The sequence below is a fragment of the Sphaerodactylus townsendi genome, linkage group LG02, assembly GCF_021028975.2.
Source record: "Sphaerodactylus townsendi isolate TG3544 linkage group LG02, MPM_Stown_v2.3, whole genome shotgun sequence".
Classification (NCBI taxonomy): domain Eukaryota; kingdom Metazoa; phylum Chordata; class Lepidosauria; order Squamata; family Sphaerodactylidae; genus Sphaerodactylus; species Sphaerodactylus townsendi.
Window position 1 is genome coordinate 60,601,993 of NC_059426.1, and position 12,392 is coordinate 60,614,384.

At 41.7% G+C, this 12,392-nt stretch overlaps 1 protein-coding gene across 1 annotated transcript in view; it reads right to left on the reverse strand.

Annotated features, from left to right (window-relative positions):
* EPB41L5 (erythrocyte membrane protein band 4.1 like 5) overlaps nt 1-9,074 on the reverse strand; it is an 84,949-nt gene extending 75,875 nt beyond the window's left edge. The window contains exons 1-2 of the mRNA XM_048486702.1: nt 8,930-9,074; nt 3,624-3,808 (exon numbers count right to left, since the gene is read on the reverse strand). Coding sequence (XP_048342659.1) covers nt 3,624-3,803 — 180 coding nt within the window. The 5' untranslated portion in view covers nt 3,804-3,808; nt 8,930-9,074. The remainder of the gene's footprint in view (nt 1-3,623; nt 3,809-8,929) is intronic.
* Nucleotides 9,075-12,392: the final 3,318 nt, after the last annotated feature.

A 12,392-nucleotide genomic window follows, 5' to 3' on the forward strand; every position in this document is an offset into this window, starting at 1 on the left:
TACAGATACTGTGTACAATTTCAATAAGGCAATTCTGTAAAACAATTTACAAATTGGAGAAGTACATACAACAAAGGACAGGATGCCAGCTAAGTTTCTGATTTGATATATGCAGAAAACAAACAGCACTAGTATCAATGCAAACATCTGGCTAACAAAAATCAATTTCTATTAGGTGGTCATGCAAATAAGATAGCCATAGGTATATGGCTAAATACTGGTTTAGAATCCTAGTTACTGGAAAAGATACACATTCCACATTCAGTCCTAACAAATCAAAGTTACATTTTTAAAAACTTACAAAAGCATGATGTCTCCAATTGTGTTTTACAGACAAAGAGACAAGGGAAAGAATACATAAGTACCCACATAAACTTGGTTTGTGCCCATCACAAAGAAACTTAGACTTGTTTGTAACATCTCACTATAGTCTTACCCCAGTTCTAAATGACATGTGGCAAATTTATTTGGGAAGGGAACTGTACTGCAGGGACACTGCTTCTGAATATGCCCTCTTTCTAGTGACATATATCCTTTAGAGTATCCTGGCCAGATCTTTCTCCACACCAAACTGGTGCACCAAACAAAGCTGGTAAGATATGGGTCCTTTCCGCACAAGTCACCTAGAACGTTTGCAGAACGTTTTTTATTCCCCCACCCTTTACCACAATGTTTGTTCGCATTCACCCCCTCCAAATGTTTCATGGATTCTTAGGCCCTTTCCGCACGGGCCAAATACAGCGCCCTGGGGGCGGCAAAAACGCCATCCTCAGGGAGCTGTTCGCATGGGGAGATGCAGCTGCTTTGCAGCCGCGCCGCCCTCGCTCCCCCCCAGCGGCAAGAAGCCGCTGTTTCCCAACCTCGCTCCCCGAGCGATGTTTTTGGGAAACAGCGGCTTCCAACCGCTGCCATGCGAACAGCAGCAGCTGGAAGGCGCCATCCCTCCCCCCTTTCCCAATTGACTCACCTTCCCTGTGACCGTCTGGCGCGTCACCGAGGCCTGGGGACACGCCCCCCGCCCTGCGACTCTGGAGCGGTTGCGCAGGGCAGGGGGGCGTGTTTCCTGGCCTCGGCAACGCGCCGGACGGTCGCAGGGAAGGTGAGTCGATCGGGCAACAGCGCAGCGCAGTCTTCCCAGTAGTTACCGGGACCATTCGTGCGAACGGTCCCGGGGGGGGGGGGGTTAGGTCGCCGTCATGTACGCCGACCCAACCCCCAGCGTGGCCGTGCGGAAACGGCTTTAGATTCTTTGTAGTAATCACAGGTTTACTCATGAGCATATTCATGAGTACTTATGTGTATATAAGAGAAAATGAAAGGGTGAGAGAGGAGTGAGAGAACAGCCAAAATGATGAAAAATAAAGAGACATGAGGGAAAAAATCAGCTCAGCGACGGGAAAAAATAGCACTGAGGGGGAAGTTGAGCTAGGGCACAGTGGCATGGAAAACAAAAGCAGGAAAGGTAGAACATTTTTAAAATGTTCATACAGTAAGAGAAGGCAGCTTGAAAACTTTTCAAACAACAGAATCATTATAAAAGGGGGTAAAAAAACATTTTCAGGTTGGAAATAAAACGTTTCTGAAACCAAAGAGGGGAAAAACAGTGCTGAACTCCACAAAGGAAACATTTCATTTCCTGCCTGGAAATATTGTAAAAATTGTGTGTGGAAATGGCCAAGGATAGCATTTGCATGCCCATGAATAAATCTGGAACTAGTAGCAGACTCAAGCTGCAAACCAGACAGTTAAAGTACATTGAAACCTCATTAAGCGCTGGTGATGCCACCGAAAACAACTGGGGCTGAGATTCCGTTATATTAGTCCTAAATCAGTTCAACCCTAATTCAAAGCACCTGTTATCTGTAATTAAATCTGGGTCCAATGAAAAGGGAAAATAAAGTGGAATCTGCATATTAATTTTGACACATGAAATCCCTGGATGATTTCTCCCAAGGCTCTAAAGGTAGAGAATAGGGTACAGAATCTAACTTTGGAGTCAATTAAACTGTTTAAGTCCCTTAGTATCATCTCCTGGAATCTGTTCAATCAGTGCCAGTTCTTCCAACCCTCATTACAGACAGATGATCCAGTAGGATAATACAGAGAATGGTTTCAAAAGCAGCTGAGTGATATGGAAAAATCAACAAAGATACATGCCCCTTTGTCTCCCAGTGAAGATCATTATGGAAACCAAATATGTGTCAATCCACGACTGGCTTGGAAACCAGACTGAAATGGGTCCAGATAATAGGAATATCTGGAACTCAACTACTGCCATCTACCAATCTACCACCCCAGCATATATTTTTGATGAGAACATGAAAAAAGGCCTTGCTTATAGTCAACCCACGATTATGGAACAACCTCCCCAGGAACACAAGTCTGGCCTCTTCATGGTCGATCTTCATGAGACAGTTGAAGACAGTTTTATTTAGGACTGCTTTTTTATTGATTTAGCTTTTACTATTGCCAGTTCTGTTTGGAGTGATTTATCAGCTTCTTAACTCATTTTATTGTGTTTTATAATGTTTTCTTTACCATGTAACCGCACTGTGCTTTTCAAGAAAGATAGTTAATAAGTATTTTAAATAAGTGAATAAATGCTTGAGCACCTTGCCCCCAAGACTGTAACTTGACTGAGAGTTAACAAATTAAAGTCCATTAGCCTTAAGTGTAGCTTCACAGCTGCCTCCTTCAACACAGCTAGTATTGCTCACAACTTTAATTATGTATTCAGCAGCTTCCAAAACCATCTCTAGACATTCCCCCATAGCTAGATGTTATCAAACTAGATAGGCAAACAATAGGACATGAGAAGCAGTTTCAACTTCAAAAGTAAAGATGGAGTAGGTACAGAGCCACCTAAAATACCAACGTGAAATTTTGACTTGCAAAACATGAAATGAAACCTGTTCAGCAGCTTACAAGACAACATTCAAAAATTGACCCCACAAAATTGGAATTTCTGTACCCAGTTCCAAACTCAGGCAGATTCCCCATGGGCCAAAAACAGCAGTGTGAAAATGGTGTAAAACGGTTTAAAAAGGTGTAAAAGGTGTTTTTGGCTTATGCAGAATCTGCCTCAAACGTCAGATTTCACAACGATAAAAACGGTTCATAATAATTGAAATTCAAAATCGGTAAGTTAACATTAAAATTAAATAAACCCTTTTTCTGTTTATTAGCTATTCTTACATACAAACAATATATTGAAAATAAAGAAGTTATCCAATTCTCTGGCATCTTGGACTAGACTAACACCAAAACCCAGTGGAGTCTTAAACACTGACAGATTTATGGTGCTCGAATAGAAGCTAATCCAAGAAAGCTCACATGCCATATGTTAATCTTTAAGATGGCACATATGCAAGAAACAAAAGTGGCTACCATTCTGGAATTCGTCATCCTAGATGGAAATAAGACTTTAAAAATATCTGATTTCACAACCTGTCATCAATTCCTATGAACAACCTTTTCACCTTTCAACACCAGTGCATAGTTTCTGCATGGCTGCCTACCAAAGTCTTATCCAATCTAGAGATGACAAAAAAAAGTCCCACATAAATTATTCCTTCAAACGTGAGTAAGCAATGTTGAGAAAAGAAACTATAGTTCTCTCATACCGGTAAGTCCACACTGACATCAGTCCCATCCAGTAAAGAGACTCGGCATGTAATTATGGATTTTGCATCTCCAGCAGCAGGGATATGAGTTGCAGCTCGCTGGGCGTCTCTTAGCCGTTCCTTCTCAGCATGTTTGCGCATAGACCGGCGCCCCAGTGTTCGTCGAAAGAAACTCAGCATTATTACTAAAGAGACCAAGAAAAGAAACTGTAAACTGCAGAAAAGAAATAAAGTGCAGAAAAAGGCTTGCAAATGTGCATATTCATAAGTTTCCTTATACTGCCATATACCCTTATTAGGTGCATATTCACAAGTTTCCTTATACTGCCATATATCCTTATACCCTTATTATCAGTATATGCAGCTTAATAGCTATAGAAGTATTGATTCCATGGTCCATATGGGGGGGGAGGGGACTTGTACCAAGGAGACTCACACGCTCAGAGTGGTCTTAACGTTGCTTTCATGGTATATATACCCAGATCCTTCTTTTAAAAAAAACCTTACAGTTCCAGGCAGGGTTTTTTTGGTTTCTGTTTTCACTTAAAGAATCTTCAAGGCATCTTTCAACCATAAGGTCCCACAATGATAGCACTGCTTATACTGATGGTAGAGTAAAAGCAAGTTTGGAAAAGGAACACTCATAACAGTGCTCCTTTGAAAAAATGGCAGATAATTTAATGTCAAGCTTACTATCCCAGCTTTTGGTGGCATTAAACAAGAACAGTTGCTCACAATAATAGTATATAGTTCAAGCGGGCTCCACTACTCATGACACATACAGCTTTGTGATAAAACAGTCACTCTTTGAAAGAAAGAAAAAATACAGGGAGAATTGCATTTTGTGCAGAGTGAAGACAATAAAACATTTCCTCGTCTCTCTATAACACTGGTTTTGGTATATATTAAATTACATTTTGGGATTCACCTAGTACCTGACCAGATGGTGCAATGTCTTCAAGATCATCCCACTTATTCAAATTGGTATTTTCAGATTCAAAAAACTAGACATACATCTTAAACTCTGTTTTTACTATGAAGCAGATCCAAGTCTGCAGACAAATTCCATAAAGTTTCTGGGGCAGTGAAGCGCTAACCCACCCACATATGTTACGTTAAGAGTGTTCCAGAGTTTGCACCTTGCATGACTCATAGCTGAATCCAAACAATCTGAGTCTCCGACATAGTTTCATCCTCAACCATGAGCCAAAAAGGATAAACCGGCATACACACCTTCCACCTTCTGTCTGTCTGGACTTGCCTGACACATGCTATCTGTGTGAGTGGTTGGAATTCTTAAAAGGTCAAGTTAGCACAACTGCAAGATTTAAATTTTAAACCACTCCACAAATATTGCTTGTGGCATAATCCGTAGTAATATGACCGCGTATTACAATATAATCCAATAATATCTACTCCCATTCACAACATCCATTCTACCCAAAGAGAACAGACATCTTCATTAACAGCAGGTTCTTCTGAACATCTCAGTCTAGTTTAAAATGAGACAGTCTGAAATCTTAACATACCCACCAGCTTTATAGTGATACAAGGCAGAGTCTAATATTGCCTGTGATAAGAAAAAAGGTCTTCAAAGTTTAGGCAGAGGTCTTTCCCTCTCAATTGGACATTTCAGGGACCAAACTAGGAATTTTTCCATGGCAGCCATTTTCTCTACAACAGCATCCTCCCATACACCCAACAATGCAATGTTATTGTTTAGACCCATAGGAAGAACACAAAATCATTCCACCCAGGTAACCTTCCACAGGTATCAACATACAAGAAGCCCAATTCAGAATGCGCAGTGGCCAGGGACAGCGCTGCTGCCACACTTCAGTCAGCGTGAGGAGAAAAAAATCAAGAAAAGCCCCAGCCGCCTGAAAATCGGCTATTCAAAAAAAGGACTTATGCCACACTTTTGGGTGGTGTAAGTCTGCAGCCAGAGGGGGGGGGATTCCTGGGGTGAAAGCTTGATGGAAGTTGGGGAGGGGGAGGGGGCCCATCATCTGGTCTTGGCCCACACACCCCACACACTGGTGTGGAGGGTGGGGAGGAGAAGGGGGAATCCCCCCCATTGCACCAACAGGGTCTCATGCATTGGCACACTCTTTTGAATTTGGGGGCTGCGGTACTGAACAGCACCTACCCACTGAGATGGGTACCCTCTCTTCTGACAGGTTTTCCCCTTATACCGGTGGGGTGGACACCCACATCAGCACATGCCAGCGCTGCATCCATTAGAATGTCAGCCGTGGTCTAGTAGTTTTTGTTCCTAATATTTTGCTCACATCTATGGCTGGCATCTTCAGAGGTATGTCTTAGGAACAAAACATTATGAGCAAAAACTACCAGACCATAGTCACACAGCCCAGAAAACCCACAATAGACAGTTGATTACAGCCATGAAAGCCTTTAACAATACATTGTTTTTATGTTCAGGAATTTTGGTCATACAAGCTTAATAATGAAAGGAAAATAGATGTTTTCCATAAGTCCAAAAAGTCTGTAGATTGTGTGCAAACTGGAAAGAGATCACCACCCCTGGATAGATTCACACAACTGCAGCTTTAGCAAGAAGAATCTCTCGTTATCATCCATCATGGGATGTGCTTGTTCACAGGAAAAAAAATGGATGGGGAAGTAGATTATATGGAAGGAAGTGTGTGCCTGTTTAAATACACAGAGACCCAGAATATACAGATCACAGCAAATAATCAGTGCCACTAACATGTACACTGAATGTGAATAAGTATGATGCAGAGCTGAGGAAAATGTCATTGTTGAACAGTCTCTATGGGACTCATCACTGGAGTCTCTGTATTAATGTAACATCAAAGCCAGAAAGACATCCTATTAGTTCTGTGCTACATCTCCAAGGCAGAAATCTAATTTCAAGATGAAAAAGACTACTATACTTTGTCCCACTGAAAGATCCCACGAGATTTGTGAATTGATCTACTATTTCCTGGATCATCTGTGTTCTAGAGTGCTTGGGTCCTAATGCTTACCTAGTACTGTCTCGAAGGCACTAAGACCCAAACGGGGCATTCTAGAACAAAGATGGTCGAAGCAATGGCAGATCAATTCACAAATCTCTTTGAGATCTTTCAGTGGGACAGAGTATAGTGCGTTTTTAAAAAAAAAACAACCCAGAAGATGCTATAACAGGATCAATTAATCTCAAAATGAATCAATTAACAAACCTAATTTTTCTTTCAATTTGTGAAGTCTGCAAATATCAGAGTTGGCACACACACAATATGTCATTGTTTCTGAACTAGTATCTACCAACCATCCAAAACTACTAACCATGGAACAGCTTACGCTTCAATTTCAATTTCCTAAAAAGGTCTTTCATACTCTCCAAATAAAGGAAAAACCCTCATAACAGTAATACTTTAACAACTGTGAGATCAATGCAGGCAAGTAACGTCTCTGTGTTACCTGTTGTATAGCTAATATGCCAATGCATTGTGGAGACACTGAAAATATATTCCTTAGTATTTAATGCACACTAGTGGAAATAAGAGGCTGAGATCAGAAAAATAAATGCTTGCATGTCCGGAAAGTACTAAGTTTAAGGTACGATTTCTCAAACTATGTAATGGTAAATTAACATTTAGACATATTAAAACCAAACAATAAAGATTCAGGGTGTAATTTTGTTTCAGGAACACAATCAGCTAAGTCCCCAGAAAAAGGAAGGAATTATTACGTCTTAATATGATCTTTATTGGCCCCCACAAATGTCAACCTCTAAAGTTTATCAAATGTTCTCTTGCTCCTATGAACATTTTTCAGGTCAACTCAGCCGCTGGAGTACAATCAGAATAGACCTAAAAAATGCCATGTCTGTGTAGGGCAATCGATAATTTTCCGTGCAAGCAGTGCATGCATTTATTTCTTACTGTACTTAGGAATTTTATTTTATACTACTGGTAAGTGATTAGGATGGAAGGTAAAAGAGTATGGTTAATTGGATGAGGATATGCACATGGAACATGGCCACCCAGGAAGATTGTATGTATTGTACTGTTTAGTGTGGTGTTCCTACTATTGTTATCTGGTTTTATTGTACTGTTTCCTTTACCTATTTCATTGTTTTAACATGGAACCCACCCTGCATCTGAGCAAGAAAAGAGGACTACAGCTGAAGTAAATAACGCCTGAGCAGACACAAAGTGCCCTTCTCTATCAACTGAGGAGCTATTGTTCATCCACATACTTGACACCAAGAGGTAAAGCTTCCAGGCATACTTAAGCTTGACACTTTTCTGTTTAAAAATTAACCAGTTGGAAGATGAAAAATGAGCCAGTACTCAAGGTAGTTCACCCTAATGAGTACAAATACTAGCAGGTTCAGACACAGGGGAGACAGTCCAGGAAAAATAATGAAATCTTCTGAAGAAATGATAAATGAATCATGCCATCCGAAACTGAGTTACACCCTTCCAAACCCACTGAAGTCAATGGGCTTAGAAGAGTGTAACTCCGCTTAGGATGGCACTGTTAGACAGCAGTCCTATGCATTCTTACTTAGGTGTAAACTGCCTGCAGTAAAAAGTACTTATTTTCAAGGAAATATGCACAGAATTGGGTTGTAAATACACCCCCCTAGCAGAGATATGAAACTTTACATGAAGCTTGAGAGAATGAGTAAATGAAGGATCTAAACACATACACAATGAAGCATGTGCTGAAAGTTAGGGGAAAACAGACGTGAAACTCCGAAGACCTTCTCTAAAGTACTGTACACTTTTTAACGCCCTTTAAAACTTCCGGATCAACTCACAGCCTGACCATTCCCCCAGCCCCATCTGGCCATCTCCTCCCCCTCCTCCGGCTTTGTAATGCCACGCAATTCCCTATGGTCGACTTCAGACGGGGATGGGGTGTATCAGCCTGGGGGGCGGGGAGAGAAAAACTTGTCCTTCAGTATGGCTCCCTGAACCCGGTCTCCGTGGAATCTTAGATGTCCGGTCCAGATCTTAAGAACTGAAGGGCGCAAGAGCTTCCCCAATGCGCGTGTCTCCAAAGATTGGGGTGCCAAAATATTTGGGGCGTCTAATCGCAAAAGAAACGGCCCGTCTCAAGCAAGCAGCAAGGAAGGAAGAAAAGGAAGGAAGGGGGGTCGCCGAATGAACCCTGGAGTCCAAAAGGTGCGTCGCCACCCAGGGAGAAAGGAAGGAGGAGCGGAGAAGCAGCAACTGGTTGCACTCCAAGAGAGGAGGCGGCGGCGGCCCCGTACGCACGGACCACTTTCGCTCAAGAAAAGCACCCCTAAAGGGATCCCCACCGCTTACCTGTTCGCCGCCTCCCTTACTGCTCACTCCCAGCTGCGCCTCTTTCCCACCCGACCGGCGTCGTCGACGGGAACGAATCCCGGCAGGCAACCAGGGAAGGGACGAGGGGCGGAGGCAAATGGCCGCCTAGTACAGGCAAGGAGCCTCCTCCTCCTCCGTCTTTGTATCCATCCCCCCCCCACTCCCGCTCGGGCCTTTATAGCCAGGCACAACAAAGCGGTTGACACAAGGTGCAAAACCTGTCGTTTTAGTGTAGCCCCACGCAAAACATTACAGCGGAGGCTTACTTTTTTTTTGTACATCAATACTACTTTTAAAAATGGATCATCATTAGACTGTATTCAGAATACATCTGAAGCATTTCTGTGTTTCTTTTGATCACAGTTAAAAATGTAAGAGATTACCTTGGAATGTCTAAAATTAGCTTGGTGGGTGATCGTCTGTGGGTGATTGTCCAATTCTGAATGGGAATCGATTCTGCTTACAAAAAACAGAACAGTTTTCACAGCACTGCCATAAGGGAGGCCAGAATTGAAACTGAGCTAACTTTACCTAGATGGTGTATTTTCTTCCCAGGACTATGTGTCAAGTTCACATTTGTGTTCTCTTAAAGAACTGGAATAATCTGCATTTCCAAGTACACTTTCACCAGTTTAGCTTATTGAGAGAGAGCTACTTTAGCCTTTTTAAACAAAAATGAGCCCATATAGAATTGCACACATGCACACCAAAAGTCAACAAGAGTTTGGGGGTGCCAAACTTCTGTGTGAACTTCTGAGGACTACAGTGTACTTCTTAGGTGCAGTGAAGGCATTCTAACATAGATGTGAGGATACACAGATCCCATCTGAAGAACACAGTCCTGCCATGTATACATGTGAATAAGAAGCTACTCCCCTCCCCCATACACACCTGGCCTGATAGCAGGTGAGTGTAGATGATATGTATCTTGGAAATGGTATAAAAGAAAAAGGATTAACTGTTCTCCCCCCACCCCATCCTTCCCCTGGCTGCTTTAAAGGACACTAAAGACATGGGCCTTATTCCTTATAGGTGATTTCCTTCATCCACAGTGATTTCTTTCACCCACAAAATGGAAAAACTTAATCTACATTCCAATTCTGAAGAAAGGAGATATCAAAAACTGCAGCAACTATTGGAGCATCACATTAATTTCTCATGCTAGCAAAGTGATGTTTACAATCTTTCAACAAAGGCTGTTATATACGTAATGAGAAACATACGATATTCAAGCTTGATTAAGAAAAGGAAGAAGCACTAGAGATCATATTGGAAATTTACATTTCATACTAGAGCTTATATGGTGTAATGGTTAAGGTGTTGGACTAGAATCTGGGAAACCCAGGTTCAAAAATCTACTCTTGACATTGAAACTTGCTGAGTGACCCTGGATCAGTCACACACTCTCAACTTTCACCCTGACAACTATTTAGATGGGACATCTCCAATGAATACCAGGGTTGTAACACAGAGGTAGGCAATGGCAAACCCCTTCTGAATGTCTGTTGCCCTACGGGGTCACCATAAATAAGCTGTAACTTGCAGCAGGCATACACTCATTGGAGCATATGAGAGAATTCCAGATCTGGAAAGTTAGAAACTTTTCTTTGATCACAAAAAGCTGTGAATGATTTTAGAAGTATGTGTGCCACAACATCTGATTGTTTTCATAAACAACTTACACTGGACAACAGATTACTTTTAGGATTGAATATGGATAAACTGAACAGTTTCTAACTGGCAAAGATGTCAGACAAGGATTTTATCTGTTTATCTATTAAATCAATAAACAAAACATGTAAGAAAGCTGGATTAGATTTAGATGAAGTTGGAGTGAAAACTGGTAGAAGGAACATTAACAATTTAATATATTCAGATAATTAGCGGGCTGGACTGCCTTCCACTATGAGGAGAGACTGAAGAGTCTGGAATTTTCAATTAGAAAAGTGATGATTAAGAGGGGATTTGGCGGAGGTTTATAAAATTATGCACAGAATGGACAGAGTTGATAAAGAAAACTTTTTCTCCCACTCCCCAAATACTGAAATTTAAGGGCATTCAATAAAGCTGATGGGTAATAGAAAAGGAATTATTTTTTTACACAGCGAGTTATTAAAATGTGGAATTCGCTGCCTGAGGATGTATAGATAGCTTTAAAAGGGAATTAGACAGATTCATAAAAGACTAGCAGGATACCCGTGCTTCGCTACGCATACTTCATCACAGCCTCTCTATGAATTTTGGGGTGACATTCAGCATACAGCCTGTTTGTGGACTGACGGGTTGGTTTTTGCATATTTTGCAGCAGTTTCCCATAGTTGTCTTTTTCTAATGCAATGTGTAAATCGCTTTCTGCGTTTAATTCCTCTTCTCCCTTTAGTGGTTTCAGCAGAAGGAACAGGTTCATATGCGTTGAGGTGTTAGAATGCAGTTGGCACACCATTGGATCAATCGCGGTTGTAGTTTGGTGGGCGTTAGCAGAACTTGTCGATACGACAAATGGAGTTAGAGCTTCAAAGTGCCCTTCATTAAAATGTCCTGTGAAACGAAGCTATATATATAAACGCACTGACTGACTGATCAAAAGAACTCAAAAACCATCAAAAATACCATGTTGAAGTACATGAAACTCGTGGTGTTTAACGGCCCCCCTTAGAATGTTCGTGCAGATGGCCAGAGTTGAACAGTAAATAGCTAATAAGTTGAGTGGTAGTGAATATTTTGGAAAATCCTTTCTTAGCGAGCACCTGAAGCACATAATGAAGTGGTGTGCCAAATTTCAACTTTGCAGTTTCAGTGGTTTTTGAGTTCTTTTGATGAGTCAGTCAGTCAGTCGGTTAGTACCCATTGTGATTAAAGGAAACCTTCACATTCCGGGGCAGTGAAACCTCTGAACAGAGGCGTAGCTGGGGGAAATGGAGACTGGGACAAAATCTGAGTTTTGCGTCCCTCACCCTCACCTCATATGGGCGTGAAAGTGATGCAATTTTTGAAGGGGGTGAATCCACCCTGAAACAGCATCACTTCTCAGGTTGCTTAAACTAGAGAGCTCAGATTCTCTTTTTAAATCCAACTTAAAGGGAGACTCTGGGCTCCCTAGTTTAAACAACATTGAAAGTGATGCTGTTTCAGGGTAGATTCCCCACCCCACCCCCCAAACAGCATCATTTTCAATGTTGGTTGTTCTGGGTTTTCTGGGCTTCCTGGCCATGGTCAGGTCGATCTTGTTCCTAATGTTTCACCTGCATCTGTGACTGGTATCTTCAGAGATGTATCAGAGAGAGAAGTCTGTTATATACTGTGTCCAGACTTCTCTTATAACAGACTTCTGTCTGCGATACACCTCTGAAGATGCCAGCCACAAATGCAGGCAAAACATTAGAAACAAGATCTACCAGCCCACAGCCACATAGCCTGTAAAACCCACAACAACCAGTTGATT